The sequence below is a fragment of the Merops nubicus genome, unplaced genomic scaffold (assembly GCF_000691845.1).
Source record: "Merops nubicus isolate BGI_N331 unplaced genomic scaffold, ASM69184v1 scaffold2718, whole genome shotgun sequence".
Classification (NCBI taxonomy): domain Eukaryota; kingdom Metazoa; phylum Chordata; class Aves; order Coraciiformes; family Meropidae; genus Merops; species Merops nubicus.
In genome coordinates this window covers 1-26700 of record NW_008624951.1, presented here as the reverse complement: position 1 = coordinate 26700, position 26700 = coordinate 1, and the positions used below count along the sequence as shown (strand labels likewise).

Genomic DNA, 26700 nt, shown 5'->3' with positions numbered 1-26700 from the left:
GAAACCAACAGATTTCAACCCCAGGATTCCAGCTAAACATGGAAAGGACTGAACCATGGGATGGAGATGGGCAATGGCTCAAAAGAACACTACAGCCTAAGAAAGGATAAGTAAAGGAAGAAACAGAGGTGGTTGAAGCAGCAATGACAGCAAAACGGACAGGTAAACAGCACACAAGGGGAAAACAGTGGTCGCTGTGAGCATTACTTTATGTTAAAACCTGTATCTAACCATGTCTCTAAGAGCTGCAAGTGGTGGTAGTTCACACATCAAGGTTTGTGGCTACCAATATGGGAGTAAAGGGAACGTGTATGGGAAGCTGGGGAATATGGCAACTAAGAGCTTTTTGATTTGTGACAGCATGGCTGGAAGCCTGTAAACCCTGCTCAGTCCAGGACCTGCAGGTTCTCAGCTGCTCAGAAAATCAATTTCTCCTTATCTATGACCCAAGTACAGTCAGATGCTTTGGAGACCCTGTGGTCATTTTACATTCAGTTCCTACAGTCAACTCCAAGTCTCTTTTACAGCTGAGTCATCTGTTTTCAAAGTGTTGTTTCCAATTTCTTGCAGGGCTGTCTTCCTGTCCCACGTCCTCCCCAGTCCCACCCTACTCACATGTGCACCCACTGTCCTGCAGCTCTGCCTGCTCTTCCTCCATGCTGTCCCAACTCTTTGCCACTCTTCCCCTCTTTGTCTCTACCTCACTTCCTTCCATTTTGCTTCTCCACTGCTTTCATCCTTCCCAACTAACCCTTTACTGGCACACTCCAGACTTTCTCAAGTTTCGACAAGTTTCTTTTCTGGAATAGGAAGTGGTAAACCAACCTACTACCACTGAGTCTTCTGGCAAAAATCCTGTCACTTCATCTACCCCCCCCTTTCTACCATCTTCCTTTTGTTTGTCTTGGCTACTCTTTTGCCTGCTCTTAAATTGTGAACTCTTTGAGGGTGGTGCCAGAATCCGGTCCAAAGAGTTCCATAAGGAATGTGATATGCTAAATATTAAAAAAAAATGAGGTTTTTTTCTTTTGATTTTCTGTAAACTCTCTGAAAATCCAAGTAAGCAGGACTCTTAAGCAGACAGACATACACGTCCTGTCAACAGGAAGTTTCTCTTGCATAACTTCTCTGGCCGTTCTGGAAAGCTAAATGCGGTTGGGTTTATTTTCCTCACTGCAAATTAACAGTCAGGATTAAAGTGAACCTGTAAAGAAAAATAATTTCCGAGAAAGGAGATTCTAGAAAGGCAGATGATTTTCAGCACGCAGAGCTGCCCTCGTGAAACATCTGTTATGACGTAGTCCTGTTCTGGCTGCAGACCAAGTGTATCAATAGCTCCACAGAGCAATGGGATAACAAACGGGAAAATTGCCATTGCTTGTTTAGCAGCTTGTTTTGCTGATAAATGTCTGTCACTTCTCAAATAGCTACAGTTTTATTGTTTTTTTGGGGGGAAAATATTTCCTTGAGCAGGAGGTTTGCAGGCCATTAGCTATTTCCCATCTGTGCTGGTGTCTTAATACACCACACATACACTTTGCTCCTTCTTAGAAATTATCACAGCTTTTGACTACAAGGAGGCAGTCTGAAGTTTAGAAATCACATCTGTCAGTATAAAGTTTTCTCTTGCCTTTCAGAAACTCAAAATCATTAGAACCAGTTTAGGGTTTTTGGAAGAACATCTACTTATTGCTAGGTTGCTAGAAAAAAAGATACTTTTTAGAAATCTGTAGTTTAAAAATAATGAATGACTGTACAAAAGCAGATGTTTGACTAAAACGGTGGCCACTGCGTGCTCATTGCATGGCTAGAGGCAGAACATCTTTCAGCCAAAGCGCTGCCACGTGCTGAAGTTCCTCTCATCCCTTCTCAAACTGTGCCATGAAAATATTTGAATCCCACCTGATAGCTGCTAGGACAGACAAGAGACAGAGCTCTGTTTAACATCACACAATACCTCTAATAATAACTGTTTTCATTTCAAACACACTCAACAAGCAATTACTTGTAGTAAATTTAGCTGTGTCAAGACGCAGAACTATACTCTCGCCTGCATCACTTGAAATACTAGATGCATACAGTTCTGGGAATAAAAAAAAACAAACACACCTTTCCTTATTAATAAGCATCCTTCTCCTCTCTTTCTCTTCTATCCTAACTAGTTTTTAGACTTCACAGAATAAAGTTAAGGGAGAAAGAGCAGAGATTGAGGGTCAATTTCTAATCCCGAAAGTATGAATATAGAAATGGAGTGAAACTTCCAAGTCAGCTCCTGCAGAGTGAGAAACTGCCACCATTATTTTCTGCTGGGACTGACAGGCAAATGGACCCACATATAGGCAGCAACTGCTTTTCAGAATTTATTGTAAAAACCAGTATTAAACAATAGGAAACGAGCCACTCCTTGTTCAACCCACCACGTATTGCTTTATGTGGAAACAATGGAAAAATGTGACAGAAATGTATTTACCCAATCCTATCCATAGATCAGATGATCCTGGCTACTCAGGACATATTCATGGGAAAAATATTGGCAGTATCACAGCATATGGAAGTGGAAATAAAAGACATGCAGCATTTTCAATTGCAGTTGGGAAGCCTATTTCCTGGAATCTAAAGATCATGTTGTTTTATCCGTTTTCCTTTAGCATAATGTACATTATCAGACTTTCATAACTCCAGACACCGGCAGAAAGCCCTGATTTTTTGCCAGCGGTGACATACCCACCTCAAAGACAAATGTGGAAGTCAGAATGTCTGCCTTACTTCTGTTTGCAATTTCCTTTCCATAGGAACATGCACATGATAATAGTTCCTGCTAACAGATTTTTAAAGCTTGGCTAGACCTCTTTTCACTTATACCAGTTGAGCCTCACTGGAGGTCCTCAGGGCAGCATAAACAATGGAGAACAGACTTCCAACACCACACCACATTTGTTTTGGACTAAAACTGCTTTTCCTAACACCAAATTATTCACATTAAACATACTTGGTAGGTCTTGTGCTTTTGTCTATAAGCAGAAAGATGTCAGATTCTGCATTAAACTGTATTACAAAAAATGTAAACCAATACATTCCACAATTTTTTTTTTGGTGGATTTTCTAGCTCATGTCAAAACTGTGAAATACCAACGTTAACTTGAATAGAGCTCCACTTAAAGAGAACCCCAAAATAATGAGTTCATGGTAGTATTTACCCGGTGCAACTACCTTCATTACCAACAGGTGAAAAGTTGACTTAGCTTCAGTTTTACACTCAAAACCATTAATCCTAGAAAACTTAAGTTACATGGCAACTTTGAGACCACCTCAGTTTCAAGTCTAGGGATGAACTTAAACACAGGTGCATTGTTTTAGATATGACATGAGTACAGAACCCAAAACCTCAGAAAATGGGTCAGCAGAAACCTATGGATAATGCTAAATAACAGTATCTAACCATACTTTTTTCCACTGTTGTGCTTGCTGGAAACTGGTAACAGCAACCACAATAGTTTGAGATGACCCACACAATTGACCGTCACTGGTGTAGAGCACAGTGGAAATTTTGGTCATTCTGGAAGAAGACACAGCAGAGCAATACAGAGAATTCCACATCGAGAGGACCGAGTCAAAACATTTGTTCTCTTGCACATCATAAAAAGTATTTTTGGTTACAAATTACCACGGCAAACCATCTTCTCATAGATAAAACTAAAAGTGTCTCTACCTAAGAAACTTTGAGGAGGGTCAAACTCCCACAAACCATAACTAAAAAGCTTTCTCTAAGTCCTCTTCCCTTCTGAGTCGCAATAGTCTCCTTATTTTAAGGCAGGCCCTCCTCTTGGTCAATCAATTCCGCTTTGGTGGAGAACACATCAGCTAGCATGTGCTTTGGGATTTCAGATCCCCGTACTTTTAACGTGTAGCAGGCGTTCTCCACTTTTGCCAGACTCTGTTTCAAGGTGTACAGCTTCTTAGACACTTCGTAAGGTCCCGTGTTGCCGATGAAGGTGAAGCCGTCGTAAATCTGGCGCAAGAAGTGGCTGAGCTCGAAAGGGGTGTCTATGTCCCCGTTCCCCACGCTGCCGATGCACAGCCGCATCAGCTCTCCGGTCAGGTCAGCCACGCCCAGCAGGTAATCCACCGGCGTCACCTTCAGGCTCCAGGTGAGGGGTTGGTTGTCACGGGAACTGGACGTCTGAGGACAGAAGAGAACAAAGTCCAGTGCAGAGAACTAGGGAAAAAACAGTCTATAATGGTTCAAATACACTCTTAACTCCTCCAACATAACTGGTAATTAGAAACATTCTGGAAAATTAAACTGCATGGCACTGTCCCATTTCAGAAGTACCATTCTCCTTCCAGCACACCAGAAGGTATGAAAGCATAGGATTTCCATTCCAACAAGCACAATAAACACACCCTGTCTCTACCATCTCTATTTGCAAACATAATTATCATTCTTGGCACCAACCTTTATTTACAACTGGGTTTTTTGGGGGGTTTTTGGCTGACAGATGTCAACCTAAGAGATTTGTATTTTCCCTAAATGGTCTCTCCAAAGCTACCAAAGCAATCAAGAATCAAAGAGAGTCTGCACTATGAAAGCAAATCACATAATTTTGTAGTAGTATCTTGAATTTCAAAATACATTTTCTACAAGAATCTGATAGATATAGTTCACTCAGATCCATTTTATACCAACTGAACTCATTAAAATAGCTAAATAAATACTTCATGAAGAAAACACATCACAGAGTTACAAGTCTGCACCTGTATCCAAGATTCCAGTGTGGTTTTTTATTGGCAAAATATTGGTAACGTATGAGACAACGCAGGTTTCTTTCTGTTCTCTTGTTCCTGTAACATGCTATCCACCCAAATTTGAAAATCTGGCCAGAGGCACATATGCAAGGGTTAACAACCTCACAATTGGTTACAAAAAACGTGCCACAATGGATTTGCCTCCAGTAAGAACAAATGAAATTAAGCTAAACACTTGCCTTCTTTGCAAATATCTTACCAAGAGAATGAAGAATAACATGCTTTGCAGCACAATCTCTTCAACAGAAGCAGGTGCACACACCAGTGGCCCTCATAGGCAGCCGCAGTCATTAAAGAAAGTCCCTCCCCTACATTTGTTTGCTAGTATTTCACTATCCTGGATCTCTCCCCCTACCAGAAGGAGTTCAGTTTGCTCTGAATAAAAGAAGGATGTGAAATTTATAAACTTGTATCCCACAGATTTAGTTTACAACTTGTCAGAATTAAAAGCATGTTTTGAACGAGTCAAAGCCCCCGTGTGTATCTAATACCATTCCACTAACTGGCCTTATTTAATCAGATGCCAAAAATGTGACTAAGTCTACTCATTGCGTTTCCATCCCAGAAAGACCTTTGTCATGTGAGAAAAGAAAAGCTTTTACCATGTTTGTTGTTTCTTCTCTGTCTTCCGCTGAAAATATTAGTTGTTTGTTGATCTCTTCAACACTAATCAAAGATCGTGTTTTGATAAAGTACTGGAATGAGACTGCCTCAATATATTCTTGAAGTCCTGCAAAAAAAAAGAATTAAGCTAATGATTCAAACTTTCCAGCAATGCTCTATGCTCAGAATTATTTAATTTTTTCAGAAATCTTTTAAGTAAGACTATTTTAAGGTTACTCCCAAAATGTGAAAACTAAAATAATCCAGAAATAACACTGAAACATGATCTAGCGCAGCACGCTTCTGAAGTACAAAAGCCAGGCCAAGAACACAGCAGATAAACATTTTCAAGTTTTTGCTCCAACTGCATTTTTCATTCACAATCTGCTCTAATTTCAGTAAAAAAACACATTTTACTCTCAGAAATGTGCTGAACAGCAACACCCCATAATGTCCCTCAGGGGTCTGCACTGGGACCAGTACTGCTTAATATCTTCCTCAATGACACAGACAGTGGGTTCAAGTACACCCTCAGCACGTTTGGAGATGCCACCAAGCTGAGCGGAGCGGCTGACAGGCCAAAGGGACAAGATGTCATCCAGAAGGACCTGGACAAGCTCAAGAACTGGGCCCAAGGGAACCTCCTCATGAGGTTTAACAAGGCCAAATGCAGGGTCCTGTGCCTGGGCAGGGGTAACCCCCAGCATCAATACAGCCTGGGGGATGAAGGGACTGAGAGCAGCCCTGCCCAGGAGGACTTGGGGGTGCTGGTAAATGAAAAGCTGCACGTGAGCTGGCAATGTACGTTCACAGCCCAAAATGCCAACTGTATCCTGGGCTGCATCAAAAGAAGCTTGACCAGCAGGTCGAGGAAGATGATTCTGTCCCTCTACTCCACCCTCGTAAGACCATACATGAAGCACTCGGAGCATCCAGCTCTTAAGTCCTTAGCACAAGAAGGACATGGGCCTGTTGGAGCTGGTCCAGAGGAGAGCCATGAAAATTATCAGGGAACTGGAGCACCTCTCTGTGAAGAAAGGCTGAGAGAGCTGGGGTTGTTCAGCCTGGAGAAGGGGAGGGTCCAGGGAGACCTTACTGTGGCCTTTCAGTACTTAAAAGGGACCTATAAGAAAGATGAGGGCAGTCTTTTTAGCAGGGCCTCTTGCAACAGGAGAAGGGGTGATGGTTTTAAACTAAAGGAGGGTAGATCCAGACTAGATATAAAGAAGAAATTTTTCACAACGAGGGTGCCACAGGTTTTCCAGAGAGGTGGTAGAAGCCCCATCCCTGGAAACAATCAAGGTCAGGCTGGACTGGACTCTGAGTAATCCGATCTAGTTGTCCCTGCTCACAGCAGAGGGGTTGGACTAGGTGACTTTGAAAGGTCCCTTCCAACCCAAATAATTCTATGATGATAGAGCTTTTAAAATATTGCATTTGTATGATGGAAGGTGCCAATTATTACTTCATGTTTCACAAAGACACAGGACACAATACACAGAAAAAGCTGTAGATAAATCAAAAGCAAGGCAGTTTACCCACCAGAAAAAAAAAAAAGTGTCCTTTGTTTCATCTTATTAGCAACAATAGATACTTGTTTAAAACTGCATTTCCCACTTCTCTGTTTTGTAGAAATTAGTGAACAGGCTCTTTAAAACATGTAGGTTGACAACAGCTCTGTCCAGAAAAACTTATATTCTAAAACTCTATTCTAAAAACAAGGCACGCAGGGGAACAAAAGAACCTGGTGTGTTGGCAAGGAAATAAAAGATGGAATAAGAAATGTAGCTTGAACCAGATTTGTATGCAACCTGTAGCCACCTGCCACAATGATCTCTCACTACCTACTTAGCAGATGGCGATTTTCTGTATGTGTTACAGCACAGGTGAGATTTAGAGAAGAGTTTGAATGTTCAGATGGCAATTTCACAAGTTCTGTTGATTCTACCTTCTGTGCTGAAAGGAGATTTGGGGAAAGCATGTGGGAAAAGTTCATAAGCAGAAAGCTGAAGTTGGCACTGTCAGTGGGGGAAAAAAAAAAAAAAAAGGCAGAAACAAACCTGGAACAAAGAGCCATGGCAGGGCTACACTAAAAAAATTCCAAAGATAAAAATCACAGTGCATGCATGTCTGACCTCTGGACAGAGAAAGCACCAAAGGAGGACATTAAAGGAACTGACTGCAACGGGACAGAGATGGCTCTAGCAGAGCCATTCGGAGCCATTTTAAGGGGAGGGTTTTTCAAGAGAAGCAAAGAGGTGACACTGCCATATAAAGTAAGAAAATGTGGAGGTACCCAAGAGTAGCAGAAGTGGAATCCTGCTTCCATTAGAATAATCTTAAAATCATCAAGTGACCTCTAAAGGTCACTCAGCCTAAGGAGATACGCAGGAAGCAACAAATTTAGGACTTCATCTGGATCAAAGAAAAAGTCTAAATCAAAAAGAAGATAATGATTTGAATAACAGATGGGGGAGGAAATACCTAAAAAAAAAAATAGAGGTAACCTCAAAGGAAAATTCAATTGTAGAAGGCTTAAAGCTTTCCACATCACAGTCACAAAAGTGTGATCAGCGACCTGCACTTTTTTCTTTTAAATACATATTTGCAAGGTGAGCAGAGGCAGTTCAGAATGACAATTCTGCCCACACCCTTTATGCTCCTCTACAGCAGCAGTGGGAAAAGCAGAACTAACATCCAGCAACCAAAGCCACACTCAGCACTGGTGTTCAAAAATCTGAACACACACAAGTTGCTGGAAGGCAAATTAAATACAATAATTTAATCAACTGAATTCAGGTAAAGCATTCTGGGCACAAGCAGTATTAGAATACTATCATAGTGTGACTTAAGTTGGAAGGGACCCTAGAGATCAAACTAATCCAACCTCCCTGCCATGAGCAGGGACACGTCTCAACCAGACTAGGTTAATATTAGAGAAAAAGCTACTTGGGATCTTCCAAGAAAAATAACTTCAGAAGTTGCAGAAAGGTAAATTGCATCACTCAAATCTTTTCCTGACTTACCCTCTGATATAACCTGGACAGTAATCCATTACGAAATTTTGGGGTTTTCTGTGGACAAGCTGTAAGCTACCAGATACAGCAGCACGCAACATGACAACATCTGTGAGAGTCTCTCTCTCCTACCTGTGGAGAAGACTATCACAGACGAGGAATCAACCTGGCATCTTCCCAGGTTCTCAGGGAGATCATATCAGCCCTCAAACTTTTTGGTAAACAGTTTTGTCAGTCAATCTTAACTTCCAGTTTCAGCTCACTCCACGTTGCTACTTCTCCAACACACATTTTGTCCTTTCCCAGGGTAAGTGTTTGGCTCCTCTGTTAATTTATTTTTACGTATTTTTTATATAGGCATACTTGTATGTATGTGTATATATATACATAAATTTTTGCTTCCTCCCACCACCCCACCCTAGCTGACACGTTCCTCTGTTCTCCTCCCTCATTCTGTTTAACACCACCATGTGAATTTTGCACACATGGTCTGGTTGGTCACTGACTGTCAGCTTTTAAGTCAGGGAATTCATCTCCCCCTACTTACGAGTCTTACAAAACCTCATTTAAAGTTGTCACCCTTACAAACAGGCTGCTAACAAATCCCAGTAACAACTACTTGGCAAAAGATACTCGTATCTGACTCTTTTTTTTTTTTTTTCCTTTTTAAAGCCCTTCTTCCAGAAGTAGCTACAACATGACACTCCAGTGACCCAGGACTTTGAAATAAGATGTTTCCATGTGCAGGTAGAAGGATGTTTAAACACGTTGTGTTTTAGCTTAACGGTAGGACATCCGCTATTTTCAGCAAATAATCCCCAAGGTGAAAAATCCCATCCCATTTCACTACACAGTCCAACAATACCTTTCCCTTTATGCTCTTGTTTTGGATTTATTCCAAAATTGGCTTATTTACAGATTGAGCTGCCAGTAATGGAATAGTTTGTAAGACTGCCTCTTACGTAATTTTTTTTTCCCAGTACACAGACTGAAAATCCCAGTTAAAAGCTCTGTATTATTTTTACTAGCACTTCTTAAAATTACAGATGAGGTAAGAAAATGCCATAGTATTTTGATATTTTATTACACTTACTTTATATAAATAGCTTGTAGTGACAAGTGACCCAGTACAACTGCTTCCTTCTATATTTTGAAAATTTATTTTCTACATAAGAACTAGAAAGTTACACTAAGATGTCTTCTGAACATGTTACCTATAAAGGAAGAGATTTTGTGCCTGGAAGTTTGTAGGCTTCTTTTGCCAGACGTTACCAGTTGTTATTCAAGACCTCCTTATCTACATAAGCAAGTGCTGGAAAGAAATGTAAAGTAATTCCTCTAAAGAAACTTAGCAAGAAATCAGGTTTCTTCAAAAAACTAAGTCATTGGAGCACTCAGTTCAAGAGCAAAATGAAGGAAGGAGTACGAAAATATAGTTCTATTTGAAAAAAAAGTGTAAAGAATAGAAATTCCTTAACTGCAGAAGTAAACAGAATGAAATTCCAGTCAAGATGTACATGCATAAAGTTTTAACCCAGAATGACAAATCAAATGAGGGGTGAAAGCTTCCTCCTAAAACATTTACTTCATTTTCTCCTTTAAATATCTGTTCAACAGGTTAAAAATGACTTCAAATGGATCTTGTGCCTTTAGGTTCTTAAATTTAACAATGCCAATGCTATGTGCCATCCTCCCAGTAACACCTCTTTTCTCCCTATTTCTTCTCAAACTCATTCTCCTCCTACCCCTTTGTCCTCTTTCTTTCCTCCTGCTCTGTATCTTTTTGACCACAGAGCAGCCTGTGCTGGTGGCCAGGACACAAGCAGATGACAGCCTGTGTTCCCTTCCCCAGCTCCTCCCCTAAACCGTGCAGCAGGGACCACAGGCCAACGGCAGCCACTTAGAAAGATGGCAGGAAAACAGACACATCCAGTCTCTTCCAGGATCTCTATATGAAGGATGGGGCACATTATTTACAGGGTGAGTCATGTGAAACTACCCACTTGCAAATTCATTACAGAACCAAAACAGCACAGCCACAGCTCTATCTTACCATCATGTTTAGGCTCCTAAGTTACACTCTCATAAAAACAAAAACAACAACAAAATAAAACCCAACAAAACAAAACAACAACAAAACACCACAAACACCACACAACCCGTGGGGAAAAGTCATATTCTTGTGGAAATCCCAAAATCCCAACTACAGAAAAAACAAAGTTAAACTGGAGAGCCCATATTACTAAACTCTGCAGAATACAGGCAGGATGGTAGACTTAAAGAACCCACTTCAACAAGCATATTGATCAATGAAGGGGAGAATTCTTGAAAGAAGCAAACAATTAAACAGGAACATCAGCTGAAAAAAAGTACAAGCAATAAATTTAAAAGTATTAATATACAAATTAAATAATTTTGCTTCAGAGTCAGCATTCTATTAAGATGAAACTGGAAATTCACATCTAAGTCTTTTCCACTGAATTTCTCTGCAGACTTGGCAATGATTCCTTAGATTTACAGGTCTCTTTCTACCCACGAGTGATAAAAACCTTAAGTAATTAAACCAAAACTGAGGCTGTGAAACAACCCAACTGCTTTGTTGATTGTGAGTGTGAAGTCAAAGGTTAATTTTATAACAGTACACTGAAAGAGCAGAGAGCCAGCTATCCTCAGAAACAGGCATGCTCCCGACATCCTGTTGTGAAAATGGCTTAAAAAAAATAATTCCACTTAGGGACGGATTTTATAAAATGGGAGTAACTAACCAATCCAAATAAAAGCACTAGAACAAATGTCCATAGAAGTTTACAAATTTGAGGGGGAAAAAAAAATAAATCTGTTCCTATTCACTGAGTAATACTTCCAAAGCAAAGCCATTATGGCAGGTTAGGGCTACCAGTAGTCTGAATTTTTCAAGAAACTGGGAGAGAAAAAACACAGCTGAGTCCACATCCACACAAACAAACGGCTCCACCTTATCAATCCAGTTTTGAAATTACTTTAGTAATCAGTACAAAGCCCCAGGTGAATATTTGTCAGAAAAAGTTATTTTAAATAACCTTGAACTGATTACTAATGGAATAGAAATAAGGCATATACATGTTAAATTTAGTACTGATTTGTCTAAACTGGTTTACTCTTACATCAGGAATTAAATCACTTAAAATTTCTAGTATTAAGCCCTGCATGCTTTCTTGATCAGTGAATTGCTACTAGATACATCTGTGAGCACCAAGAAGTTCTGTTCCCTTCCAGCTCCGTGCGTTGAAGTGACTTATTTCAGATACTGAAGTGTTAACATTGTTTGCACTATGTTTAAAGTCCAATACACAAACTCATGGAAAAGGTAATCCCAAGATTAGTCTGTTTTCCCAATAACTACAGAATAACTATATAGGTTCCCTATTTAATAGGCACAGGTGCCTGTGACAGTTACATTATTCCCCAAAAAGGCACAAAACCCCTACAAAAATTTTTAATCTCTCATTGTAAAGAACAGTTTAATTAAGCATCATTGTTACTAAACACATATACATATAGCAAATGCTAGGGTTCTTTGCAGATGACTCACCATGGATGAGAAATTCACAAGCTTTCATTTTGCTCCTACCTGAAGACCTGAGGGATGTACCCAGGTTACTTTTGTAATCAAGTTTTTTGTTCTGAAGGGGATTTTTTTGTTGTTGTCTATTTCCCCCAACCCCATAGTAATTCTGAAGAGCAGTCAATGTTCTACATGAGTTCTTAAAAAATGAATAAACCCTCCTCAAACTATTCCTGTGACAAGCAGTCTTCCTGATCTCTCAGACTACCTCAAATTGCCTTGGTGATTGATATAGTTTTAAAAGTGATTTGGTTAGATGGCAAATTTTACACTACTAACAGCCTTGAGGGCAAGTGTTTGAGATACCAAAGAAAGGAAACTGACTCAGACAGGATGTTCAGTGATCAAAGAAGGAAGAACACCTAACACAATACAGCTTCTTTAGTTCAAACCCCAGTGAAAGTTCTCCTCAAGATGATCTCTCCATTTAACAGCCCCAACCCACTAGCACAGCAGAAGCAACAATGGTGGCCATTTATCTTTGTAAATATAGACCTGGTGAGGAGAGGTAGTAAAAAGGTACATCACCACTCACTAACCCATATTTCTCACCACAGGGCTGCAAAATGAAAACCTAATCACACTGCACTATACTAGTTGTTTCCTGGAATAGAGTTCCTCCAGGACACATTGTCCTGTATGATTTCAAATAAACTAAAAACCGTTCAAAGATTTTTCTTGGTCTTCTCTCACGTTCCACCTGCACTCGGTTCCTGCAAAGGCTGGAGTGCTCTGGGCTGTGAATGACTGATGTTAACAGCTGCAGGGTTGAAAAAAAATCCTGAGCCAGAGGACTAGGTGTCCTCCATTTGCTAGCTATGACAGAATCAAAAGACAAACAACGTCACTGGTTTGAGATTGTCACATAAACAACTGCAGTATTTGCCATAATAGTACTGCAGGACTTCAGGACAGTTAGGTCTTCACTTAAAGCTAGGAAAGGACAATCCTTTTTCGGCCCAATGCACAGCACGCATCTTTAGAAGACTGCCTACAGCTTCTCTTACAGACTTATACTGCCCTCAAGGGCTCCAACTGGACTCACGGCTTACACTGAGCTCAGTGGCTCATTCAGGCAGCAGCTGATAACCGATGCTCACACAGTGCAAGCCCTGTTTGGTCATGTCTGAATCACATTCATTTTCCCAGGTTTGTTTTCAGTTTTTGTGTATGGACATACAAACTCTGCAGCAGAAAGCAAAGTGATCTTTTTTTTTTTTTTCATGTTCCCTAGAAGAACCTAGGAAAAAAGCATGGACCAGCAATAATGAAAGGGCAGTAAAATGCCACAAGCTGAAGGTATCAAGTTTCAAATAAGCAGCTTGCAGGGTGTAAAGGATCGGTTTGACAAAGTCCATTGGCACACTTGGTGATCTAAGAACATCAGAGAAACAGAGAAAGCAACAAACAGGAGAATAAATTAACAAATAAATTAACAAAATAAGATCTGATCAATATTAGCTAATTCACTGCAAATTCTGTTAATTTTCCAGTATAATCAGGAAACTTTGTTTCCATTTCTGGCATTTTACCTCTCACCCACAGCAGCAAAGAGATTAACGTAAATTCTTCAGTTACATCCTGTTCCTGTGTTACTATGTTTTCCCACCATCTTGCAGAAACCTGATCACTTCCTTCACGGATAGCTTCCTCTCAAGTTTTAGGTGTATTAAAGCTTTTTTCTAGGTGAGATATTTACAATTCATGATACCTTCCTTGCACTGTAAAAAGCTTTTCCTTGGTATAGCTAACCTACAATTAAATATGCCATCTATTTTTATTACAGTTTTTAAACTTTCTTAATAAGAAAAAAAATGTCCTACTTCTACTGTTCTTGATGTACAGAATAGTTCTTTATCTTGGCATTATTTCAGAAATACATGGGTGCCTACAAACGCAAAAGTAGCCAGCACAGCTCCAGTATGAGATGTTCTATCTATATTATGAGTGAAAAAAGTTAAGTAAAAAACATATAACACAGAAATCATTACATGGATAGTTTCTTTAGTTTGTGTTTAATCTGAATCCTTCATACAATTAAAAAAAACCCCCAACAATCTAGCTTAAATAATCAGTAATCTAAATCTGGCCTGCTTTGATGGACTGCACTCATCTCCTTAGTGTTTATTACAGCACTGTGTCTGGTGGTCCTACATAAAGCAGTTAAAAAATGTTGTTCTAGCACAGTTAAAAGTATTTCCTTCCCATCCCCTCAAGAGGTAACTGAATTTGTCCAATCCAGCAATGCAGTTTGTTACAGTATGATTACAAGTCTAAGGTGACTCTGAATGGCATAAGGCAGGGGACAGAAATAAGCTCCATTATGTCACTTGCTGAGAACACAAATAGTGCCTGCACAAGATAAATGATGTGTTAGACTGCGTCAATGCTGAACTTTTACACAGAACTTCCCGCAGCATCAGCGGCAGAAGCAGTCACAGAGCAATAGTTTTGACAAGGTGCTGACATTTTACAGCCTCGTCATCTAATCCTATTGAGAGCAAGTGCAGACATGATAAAGAGCTAATGAGCTTCTCTGTGCACAGCACTCACCGCCGCTGCTAACGCAGGCACACGGCACGCAGAGGTCAGCCAACAACGTTCCAGCTGCCTCTACTACCATCACTCTGTGCAACACTACTGAGGAAGCCCCAGAAGAATTAGGGGCTCCTTCCTCATTTTCTCTTATGTAGGGCTACCAGCTGTGAAGATAATACCACACCTATACTTGCTCCTAGCAGAATCTAATGACCTCACTGTAAAAACATCAACACATCGTCAGAATTATCACCCCATGAGGTTTTTCAGTAAAGCTGCCCTATAGAAAATAGTTTAGCACCTCAAAAGCCTTACAATTCTCTCACAGGCCCTTAGTATTAAGAGAGAAAAACCTAAGCCTTCAAATAGCTAGAAATTTCATTTAATAAAACCGCATGAAAAAGGTACTCCATTTAATCCTACACCATGCCAACCTGCAAACCAACACTTGAGTTTCTCTCTGCATTACACAGGTTTTGCATTTATGCAGAGTAGAATTATAACATGCTTCAAATAATTCCATAAATCCTAACACGTTGCAGAGCACCCTCTTTGTTGTCTTTAAGGCTCGTACAGGTCTTTCCTGTATACTACTGAAATTTTCCTTTGTATTTGAGAGTTATATATGTGTATATATATAAATATGCAAACACACATATATACAAATACAAAATCCTGAAAAATTTCTTACTCCCCTTCATAAATTCAGGCAATCTTTTTCAGTCCTTTTGTTGCACAGGGTCTCACAACAATTTTAAAGAAACAGTACACATTTCCTCACAGGATATATAAGGTATACACTGCAAATTGGGGAAAAGGAGCAGGAATTCTATATCACAAATAGTAAAGCTTTAAAAATATCAACAAAGCCGAACATTCTAACATAACAAATGAAGAGCTCTGCATTAAAAAAAGACTTCATTATTTCAGTATCTCTTTGTTTGCTTGTTTAATCATCCCCTGGGACAATCTGTACTGTTAAGAAACGTGTAGAAAACAGTCATCAGTTTTTGTTGTTGTTCAATTAGTGCTATACTCAGTGTTTGAGCTCATGCAAGTGTCCTTTGGGGAAATGTCCTGCGTGCCATTAGCACTATTCTTAATGAGGGAACGCATGAAACTCCTTTAGTGCTCTGCCAGAATTGTTTTATCTTCAAGTCAAAAGAACAACTGCTTGGAGTAACCCCAAAAAAAGCATTTAACAATTACAAGTGGCAAACAATATTCCCAAGCATCATATTCATAGTGCTCTTCTATTTATAGGCTAACAGATATTATACTGAATAAAGTATGTATTAGGCAGCTTTATTATGCAGATAGTCTTGATTGCCCAGTTAAGGCTGCTAGAGGCTTTCTAGTATAAGACCAGTTTTGACCCCTTTTACTCTTTCTGTAAGAGGTAGGGTGGGGAACAGGAGGATGTTTCATGTTTGGTTTCAAGACAAAGGAGAATATTTTTAGGAAGTTTGAGGTTAATTGGACATGCTGCTTTTGAGATATGGGACATAGGCGTTTCTTTATTCTTTTTTGAAGAAAAAAGCAGTTTAATGGCAATGTTTTTGTTCATAAAAAGCTTTTTAACTAGTTCTCCAGAATTTCTTTAGAATATAAAATCAGAATTGAAAACTGGGTGAAAGGAAGGTCAAGACTCACAGCCCTAGGAAATACATAAAGACAAAAGATCTAGCACTTTGCCTAGCTACGTTTTTCTTTTTTTTTCCAAAAAGTCATGCAAGCAGTGGAAACACTGCGGAAAGAAAAAGGCAACAATTAAAGAATACTAGACTTAAAAGCAACATTCTTAACCCTTATCACTGTTTACCTCCCAATTACAGTTCTCCATAAACAGAGTGGAGCAGGAGGAATAAAGCATTCCCTCTTTCAGTTGCTCTTCATCTAACCGTACCCTCTTTCTTCATGTCTCTAGGTTTTCTATCTCAGCCTCACAATCCTGACATCAAGCATCTTCACACCTCTGACACCTCCTTGATCAATCCTTCAGCACAATCAAACTCTACAGGTCTTTAACCTGCAATTCCTTTTTTTTCTTGGCCATCCCAAAGACTAACTGGACAGAAAACAAGGTAAGAGTAAACATTTGGCTAAAACCTTGCATTTTGTACTTGTCATACACAAACTCATTTAAACAATGCCTAAAATCATTCTGTCTTCTCTGTGACACAACTGTATATTCCAACACACACCCTTACAAAATATGTACAATAGACACGAGCTGGCACAAACTCCCCTCAGAGGAGCATCATGTAGAAGCATTAGAATTTAAGTAGACACTGTGGATGACCTACAGAAATGGAAAGAAAGCAACTTATTTCAGTTGGATTTTATATACAATCTTCTTCATCAGGCAAGAACTACCTAATCATAGAAACAACCACGGTGGAGATCTCCCTATGGAGATTTCAGGGACAGGCAGTATTATACAACTCAAGAGATTCCACAGACTTGCCACTTACACCACTCGTTCCCAGTTCTACCTCCAGAACTGCAATGAGGGGGCTGTGTATTTTACCTTTTAGTTCCATCCTCAAAACCACAAAGTTCAGGCATTTGTCTGAGACACTGAATACCTGATTGCTGCTAAGATGGACAGCAGTTTGCTTCTCCTCCCCCTTATTGTTTAGTATACCTCATTGCCAACTTTTCTTTTTATCTAGAGAAGTCAAAAAGATTTGTTCTCTTACGTTGTCTTAGGACTGTAGTAGGAAAATTCTTTAATTCTGTGACAATCTCACTCCAAAAATCCCATACAAGTGTTAGGGATATGCTGTTGTCTATGTAAGTGTGTGCAGTTCTGGACCCACAATTTAAGAAGGATGTGATGGTCCTTGAATGTGTCCAGAGGAAGGCAAGAAAGCTGGTGAAAGGGCTGGAAGCAATGTTCTGTGAGGAGCAGCAAAGGATTTTGGACATCTAGTTTGGAGAAGAGGTGGCTGAGGGGCTACAGCTTCCTATGAGGGAGAGGTGGACTGGAAGGTGTTGAGCTCTTTTCCCTGGTTTCCATTGATAGGACACATGGGAAAAGTTTAAAGCTGCACCATAGGAGATTTAGACTGGACATAAGGAAGCGTTTCTTTACTGAGAGGGAGGTCAAACACTGGAACAGGCTTCCTAGAGAGGTGGTCAATGCCCCAAACCTTTCAGTGTTTAAGAGGCATTGGGACAATACCTTTCACAACATGCTTTAACCTGGTCCGCCCTGAAGCGGCCAGGCAGTTGGACTAGGTGATCCTTGTAGGTACCTTCCAACTGAAAAGGTCTGTTCTGTTACAAAAGCTTTGCAGCTGTGGGTGTGTTGAGCTCTCAGACACACGCAGCAGGGCGTTAACTTGCTCTGCCAGGGGTCTGCAGTCACTTGGCCTGCTCTACAGTGGACAAACACATCTTGGTAATTTTAAGAGGCTAAGACTTACAACACCGGGGAGAAGTTTTAGAAATGCTCAATTGCTTCTGACAGCGTGTTTTCAGCTGTCCTCTGAAGAGATTATTAGGGTCCATTTTGATATTAACAGATATCCTTATGCAAGTCAGGAATTGATTATGCAGGAGAACCAGTGTAGCTGCACAGCCAAATATGAATACTTCCCTAACGCACAAAGCACACCTGAACAGAGGTTTTTTCATTATTTTATTTTCAGGTTGCTATAGCTTAAGTTTCTGTATCTTTCATATATAAAAGTCTAACTTTTCACATTGGAAAAGATGAATTAAAAAAACCAAACCAAACAGTATTTTATTTTACTCAGAATCTTGAAGTCCAAACCTAGCATCAGGGTTGCTCACTTGCTTTCTGAGACATGGATACATGCAGAGGGTATCACACAGCAAGTTTTCACGTGTCTGCTATGTAGGGGTACTCTGTTACATCTGAGATGAATGCAAGCTGATTCCAGGCAACCTGACACTCAGTAAAAACCAGAGGTAGGTATGGATCTCTGCATTTACCCAGACAAAGCCACATACTAAGAAAACTGAGACAATTCAGGTGAAGCAGCTGACACAGGTTAACTGGTTATCCCACAATAATCTTGCTCACCTGGCAAGGCTGACAGCTTGTATCATGAGGTCTCACAAAGATTCATGAGGTAGCAAACTTCAAATGCTGTTGTTCTATATGACTCACACTGGATTACAAACTTCACTAGTTATTCAAGAGAAGGTTTACAAGTCTTAATGAAGCTTTCCAACATTTTTTCATAAAACTGAATGCAAGCATTTTCAGCTGTTACAAGCAGTACTTAAAATTCAAATACATTTTCAGCATGTCAAGAAACTCGTAATATACTTGGACTAGCATTGTTCACAGTCTGAGGCCATCTGTAGCATCAGAGTTTTGAATTACCTTTTTTTTTTATTGTATCATTAGAGTACTAAACTATAAATTGCAGCAAGACGCACAGATATTAAAGGGCCTTTTAAGAATAACTACTTAGATTTCATTTGAACAGCCCACTGCACCACAAGTAAGAGGACAGGAGGATTCAATTAGAGCCCTCAAAGCGTAGCATGGCAAGCTCCCTCTCCTTCACAACTGCCAAACTGAGCTTTCACTTAAGAGCTGCCTTACTCTTAGCAAACTTAACTTTGTGTAAGACCTAAGTACCACTTAACTTGTGCCCTGTTTGTCCTGCAAATTACATAGATGTATTTACTGCTGGTTTATGAAATCAATCCTATGGACATTTTTAAACAATTAGATCATTCAGAGCAAATCTTCAGCTCTTCTCAGCTGAAGAAGTCTTACCCGAACAGGGAAAGATACACAGTATTCCAATATGTTTAGAACAAGACAGATAAACACAAGACACTTTTATGCCATGACCAAGATGTCAAAGAAGCAGTTATGTATTTTACTCATGTGTTACCACAAAAAAAAATTGTTACACAACAATTTTAGGTAAGATTTAGATTGTTGGCAAAGACTCATCAAAGAAATACGACATGACAGCAAGAGTCATGAAAGCACTGGGACCTGGTGTCTCAAGGATGTTAGTAAAGACTGCTGTTTACAGAGGAGTAGAAAAAGATGTTATTGAAACAAATATAAACTCTGATTTAATGCTTGTAACAGAGGCAGAAGCACATTCTGAGTCTTTAGAAGACAGAAAACGTTAATTATTTTTAATTTAATGCTAATCAGTTTTAATTCATTAATTTTATCAGCTTAAAATGGGATCATTTCACAAGATAGTCTTGCCCGCTCTCCTCACAGAAACCATAACCCTTCAAGTGGGGTGTAGCACATGAACGTGTTGCATGTACTCCTCTCAGTCAGAGAAGATCAGCCAGTACACTTACTATAACTACTCCCAGCTTCAGTTTATGCTGGGGTCAAATTTTTCAGCTGTAGTCTCCCATTTAAATCTTTAACTGCAAGGATAAGAAGACTGTAAGGCAACAGCCTCTTTAATACCTGAGCTAACTTAGCTAACACCAAAGATTAATCTGAGTTGTGATTTATAACCATAGAAATGTCATAAATTCAGATCTGCAGCATGAAGAAGAAGCACTGCTACATAAATAGAAACCTGAGCTTAGTGCAGAGTAGCATACTTTCCCTATTTTAAAACAAGTTACCTGGAGATATAGCTCTGTGGAACTGATACATGTCTTCTCCAATCAGTTCTTGTGCAACCTGCTTAATCTTCCGTCGGACAGCATCTAGCTTGACTTCAGATTCATTCAGTATTTCTTCCCCATTGGGAGCACTGCAATCGTACAACAGAGAGAGCAGCTTCCAGAACAAGAGCAGTTAAAAAATACTCCACATATTCTTTTACTAACCAATACATTTTCAACAGCTTCAGGCAAAAGCAAAGATGATAGTGAAATAAGAAGTACTTTAGCTCCTATTGTTGCCTACTGAAGACTCTGAAATTCTTCAGATTCTTACTGTGAAAACAATCAACCAGCTAAACACAGTTCTGGTAGCATGATGTTTATTCCAGACTAGAATTTTACTTATTGTGTAAGAGTGATGAGAAACACATGCAAAGGCTTCAAAAAACTATTCCAGAAAATTAGCAGTATTTGTAGGTTATTCCACCTCTAAGAAGAAAAAAAAAAAAAAAAAAAAAAACCCAAACCAAAACCCACAAACAATATTTAGCAATACGTTACAGTATTGCAAAATACGACACATGATGTAACTTCTATATGTGATTTTTTTTTTTTTTTAGGAATAACGGACTATGCTATTCAGGAACAGCTGAAATAGCTGAATTACAACCACCAGATATAGATTACTTGGGGATGAGGGAAGTATAAAGGAAATTAGATAAATGAAACTTTAAATGCTAAATATACATGTTTTACCGTCTGTTTAAGGAACAACTGATAGACTGGTCTCGAGAAAACATTTAAAAGCAAACAGATTTCTGAAACTAAACCCACAATAGCACTGAAAAGCAAAGAAGGAAATAAAAATACAACATGGAAAGCTTCCACTCTCACAATTACAGGAATGTCTTACAAAACAGGAATGTAAAATTTGGAGTAAAGTGTAGTTTTTTTGTTGTTGTTCTTTCCTCTACCAGTTCCTAGCTATTTAGCACCTGCAGTGGGAGTAGCTATTTACAGTCAAGGCTGTACCATTTACCAGAATTATTACAATGCTTCTCTGCAGAAGACTGAGTTAAAGAGAGGGCAACTTCGTAATTCCTAACTGTTACTACTACGGTAACTATAAATAGTTACAACCACAGCAGAAATGCAGCGATAGGTAACAAAACCCAAATTAAATTAAAAGTAAAAGAACAGGGAGAACTGTTATAACTGTAACACGCAAGACCAATGTTTGACGGCAAACATTTCATACAACAGGCTATGCAAAGTTTCACATCTTCCTCTTATTCTTCTAATTTGTCTATGGCTTCCAAAGGTTGCTTGAAAGCTTATGAAAAGACAAAACATGCAGAAGCTCAAAACCTCACACAAAAGCCTCTTAGACTGCAGTATGTAAACAGGACCCGGGTCACCTTCTCTTTGCATTGACGACCCAGGGTGGGGCTGCAAAAACTGAAATGGTGAATTAACTGTAGAGGGAACCAACCAGAAGGAAGGGTGCATGCTCTTCTCTCCCGTCTCTCTGGAAGCTGGAAAGCTATCACCTGCTGTTATACTCTACTACTCTGATCCTGTTTAATACATTACTAAAACTGAGAAACCTGAACCAGCATCTTTTAATTCCCTAACTGGAGCACGCATTCATTAGCTCACTTCCACCCTAAAGGATGTTTATGGGAAGTTCATTAAATTCCTCTCAAAAGAACATTGCAGATATTAATCACATACAGAAAGAACACTGCAAGGCAGCTTCTGGGTTTTGATGAACACTTTCACACTGAATGTTACTCACCTGGTAAACCTGTGGAGCAGAAATATTGTTCTTTTGCTTTCGATAGTTATGTCACGACTGAGCTTCACAAGCCGTTCGTACTTATCGTGCCTGGTGTCGAGCTCCAGCTGAAAGGCTGCAGAGTCAATTGGCACAGTAAGAAGCATGGTCACCACCTGGGTACAACACAGGGCAACAGCAGAGACCTCGCTACGGTAGCTCCTCAGGCACCCCAGCCCCATCAGCCCTTTCCCTGGGACACCTTTTCCCAAGGTGGGCAGTGGAGCTGCGCCCGCACAGGGCACAGCTGGGGAGGCCACCACTGCCCATGGCCTCCCCAGGCTGCAAAATCCACCACCAACACTGATTCTAATAACACTGATTTAGTAAGTCAGGTTTATATACACATCAGCGCTGACGATGCTTTAAGGCAGCCTGAACAATCTTAAGGTGAAATTCGTGCTCTAACTAGTAAAATCTGTTTTGCGATACTGCTGTTCAGGAAACTGAATTCAAATTTCACCCAAATTCAGCAAGATGAATTAAGAAATAAAAGCCTACAATCATTAGCAAGACACACCAGTCTCTAAAACAAAACAGACAAAAGAGGCATTTGACTAAGGCACATACACTTAAAAATGCACCATTTAAAAAGAAAGGTTGAATTTCACATCTCAGCTAGACTTGGCGAAAAGTCAAGAATTTTAATGTCCCTAAGAACCAGAAGTACTAAAGCAAAGTGAGATCAACTACTTAAAATAAGATTTCTGACTTAGTGATGTAAATTCTAACTACAATGAAAAGGGAAGGCAGAATGTGTGCCTGTGATTGCCGTCAACCACTATGAATGTTTCACAGATACCCTTAGTATTTTATAGACCATTATTCCACTACATAAACCATTAATAGATACTTACAAGAAATCTTACACATTTCCTGCATAACAGTCTGAGCTGTTAAAGCATCCATGCAAGAAGATGGTGAAAATATGCTTAGAGGTTACATTTTTCAAGAGTATGACAAGTGAGTAACCCTTAGAAAAACACAGCAGCTTTCTGGCAAGCAAAGTTTAGATGAAGCTACAGAAGTAACTGTATTTCTCACAGCCTTGATAAACACTGGGTTGCTGTTATTTTGTTCTGTTCTCCCCAGTCTTCTAAGACAAGTCACAAATGCTCCTATTGATCTTTTAAATCTTTCATGTGTCTGATTGGGGTGTCTCTTCCAAATTCTGAGAGCCAAGTCTATGATCGAATTATCATCAAGGAGGGATTTTCTCACAAATCATAATAACAGGAACTTAAGAGAAGGTGACTAGTACTTTCCTTCATAGGATGTCATATATGATATTCCCAATGACCCTCTACAAATTTAACCTACCAGGAAATTCACTATTCTACAAGACCTTCAATATTAGCAATGCCCCAGATCTCTCCTGGACAGTTGCAGCCTTTAGACTTTTACATTAGATTTTAAACCTGTTAAGGACTATTAGGAAGTGTTTTGTGACCTGACCTTTTAGGCCACATGGACAAGTATAGTAATCTTTAGCCTAAAAAGATGCAAGAAAACCTACAGTACTGTTGCCTAAAATTGCAAAGTATTGCTAACACACTGAAACCATGCAGCCACTTCGACACGTTCCACTTTAATGACTAATCTATCACTGAAAGCAGAGTCAAACTCTATTGATTTTGGTCATGCAGAATCAGATCATTAAAAATGATAATAAATCTTCACCTTACAAACCAAGATACTATCCACTCCGTATCACTGAGCTGTCATATTTAAAATGTATTAAGCATAAAAGGGTGTAACTAAATGCTCCTTGGTTTTTAATTATTATTATTATAGAGGACAATTTCTCACTAATTTTTTAGAAATCTTTGGTGCCAACAGATAACTGTCAATTCAAGTACAACATTTCCAAGCTGACTTAACAGAAAAAAGACCTGTTTTAGAGAAAACAAGGTTATGAATTTTATTATATGATAAGTATATTGAAGTGAGCATCTGAAACAGCCATCCAGCTCTTTTTCACCCTCCTTAACTTCATAGAAAATATGATGAATGGGGAAAACTTTACACCAAGAATTAATCTATGCCCCATATCACATTTCCTTCCTTCTTTTGCCAAGGCTTCAATGTTAGGGCTCATCTAATGAGCAAGTTCAACTACATTCACTGGAATTTCAATTTAGTTTTGTGCAAAATCCTATAAAACCAATTTGGTTGGAGGGAAGCTTACACCTGCTTATTTAAAGAAACCAAAATACAAAATAATTTAAAAAGGACGTTCAAACTGAAGTAAGAGCCTACATACAGAACTGTATTAGTTAGCTGAGCTCTTATTTTTAAGCAGTGCATGTACAAAGCACTATTAACACACAAATCAATGCATCCAGATTTACATTAAAGTAGCTTAGTCATCTGTGCACCAGAACTAAGGTCAACAGCTAAGAGCATTCTCAGTCTCCCCAAAGGCAGCCAGCTCTTCCTCTCGTCTGCATGACTCAGATTTGGCATTATAACTCTGCAGACTTTACAGTTTTCTGCCACCAAAGAGCCTGGTCACCTTTTCTCTGGTGGAACACTTAGGCAGCTTGCTCAGCAGCAAGTTCAGCACAAGGCAGGCAGAGAGGGCAACAGCAGGTAGAACAAAAAAGGCAGCAAGTCATCAGTCAGGTGGAGCTACGTGAGACCCCACTCTCAGGTCTTTGTGCAGAAAATGCAAAACACCAAGCTCTACATACATGAGGCATGAGAGCAACTTGTTTCAAAATTCTCCCCCAGAGAAAGCTGGTTTATTCTGTCACTAGTACTAGGTATTTCCTAGCAAATTCTACACCACATGTTTTTATAATCTGGCTTTCCAATTGCTTACTTACATTTAAAAGATGTCATCAAAGCTGAAGATGGATTAACATTCTCTTTCTCCTCTCTTCTTTGACCATGTGGAAAATTGTCATGCTTTCGTTTTCTGAACCCACCCGATCCTACCAACAGAAAATAAACACACAAAAAAATGTATTTAAAAATGAAGTAGTTTTGCCAGACCATAAGCAGCATCGGAATGCTGTCTTCAGAACACTCCTGACAGTATTGATGTTTTACAGGATAGAATAACATAACAGGACAAGCCTTATTACCAACTGACATCATCTTCACGTTAGAATGCTACTTTTCTCACCACTTTCCTAGTGAAAATTAGAAAAAATCCTACCAGTTTCAATGGATGAGCGTGTTAAGATCTTAAATCCTTGATTTTAGTTTTTTTTTTTTTTTTTCTCGTAAGGTCTTTACATCCTTTAATGTTTCCTTTCTGTAAGGGAATGGCTGCATGGAAATCCTTGTGTGAGCAAAGGCGTACAAGGTTAGGCCTTTTTTTTTTTTCCCCTCCATTTTTTTAAAAAATACTTTAAATATTCAGCTTGACAAGCATCACTAAAACTGACAGTTTTTTATCACTGTAGTAATTTGTCATGAGGCTTCAGTAACCAGAAAAAAACTCAAGGCTTTAAGTAGACTTTGTTATTCAGGTATGTGGGTTTAGCTCCTGGAATGCAGCATCTTACACTGCCCATCAACCAGTTTCTTCTCTTTTCATCCCAATACAACTGTTCCCTTCAACTGGCCTTATATGCCTCTCCTTGGTCTCCTTTTCATAGCATGGTTTGCGTTGGAAAGGACCTTAAAGATCATCTAATTCAAACCCTCCTACCATGGGCAGGGACACCTCCCACTAGACCAGGTTGAATAAGGGCCCACTCAACCTGGTCTTGTACATCTCCAGTGATGGAGCATCCATAACTTCCCCGGGCAACTTGTTCCAGTGTCCCACCACCCTCATAATGAAGAGCTTCTTCCTTTCCTAATCTAAATCTACTTCCTTCCAGTTTGAACCCACTATCCCTAGTCCTATCACTGCAAGCCCTTGTAAAAAGTTTTCTTGTAGGCCCCCTTCATATACTGGAAGGCCACTATAAGGTCTCCCTGGAGCCTTCTCTTCTCCAGGCTGAACAACCCCAACCTGTCCTCATAGGAAGGGTTTTCCAGCCCTTACCCAAAACTCATCTCTTTTGGACTATGCTACTGACTTCCACTTTGTACTGTTTGTTCCTTTTGTTCTTTCTTCATCTAGGACTGACTCATTGTGTCACCCAAGTTTTAACCATTTCTCCCTCTCGCTACCTCCTTTTTGTGGCAGCTGTAGACTTTGTGTTCCAAACAGAGGCCAAAATCTGGCAAACTCTTACATACAAGCATACCTTTTTGAATATGTGGAGTTCTCTCAATTTCCTTAAAAGAAGAACAAAAGGAAGCTACTTAAAAGTTTCAGACGAACACTGGATTTTAAAATGTTTCCGTTTAATTGTTTATTATCCCAAACCAAAACCAGAAGTGGGCGTAGTTACTTTCTAAAAGAGGAAACTGAAAATAATTTTTTCCTTCTTTTCTGTTAGGACACGGGTTCAGGGTTTTGTTTTCCCTGTGGCAGTTAAACATTACAAACACAAACTCTGAAATAGTGCAGAAAATTAAACTCTCTTTAGTATTCTGAAAGTTGGGAAAATCATAATGATCTACAGGAAAAAGCAGGGCCCCCTGAATGAAAGGGGGAGGGGGAAGACAGAAAGAAGAGGTTCCACTGAATAAACAGCAACTTGAATATGAGAAACCCACAGGCCGCAGTAACAGTAGCTTAGCCTTAAATTTAAAAAAAAAAAAAAAAAAAAAAAAAAAAAAAAAAAGACCAAACTTCCTTGCTGGGAGGCCCC

At 39.5% G+C, this 26700-nt stretch overlaps 1 protein-coding gene across 1 annotated transcript; it reads right to left on the bottom strand.

Moving 5' to 3' along the window:
• Window positions 1-3372: 3372 nt before the first annotated feature.
• On the bottom strand, window positions 3373-24917 carry TSNAX (translin-associated factor X). The gene is made up of 5 exons (XM_008945494.1): window positions 24811-24917; window positions 21944-22058; window positions 20164-20294; window positions 5409-5536; window positions 3373-4180 (listed from the first exon to the last, which is right to left on the bottom strand). The coding sequence occupies exons 1-5, from the start codon at window positions 24824-24826 to the stop codon at window positions 3806-3808; spliced, it is 765 nt and encodes a 254-aa protein (XP_008943742.1). The 5' UTR covers window positions 24827-24917; the 3' UTR covers window positions 3373-3805.
• Window positions 24918-26700: the final 1783 nt, after the last annotated feature.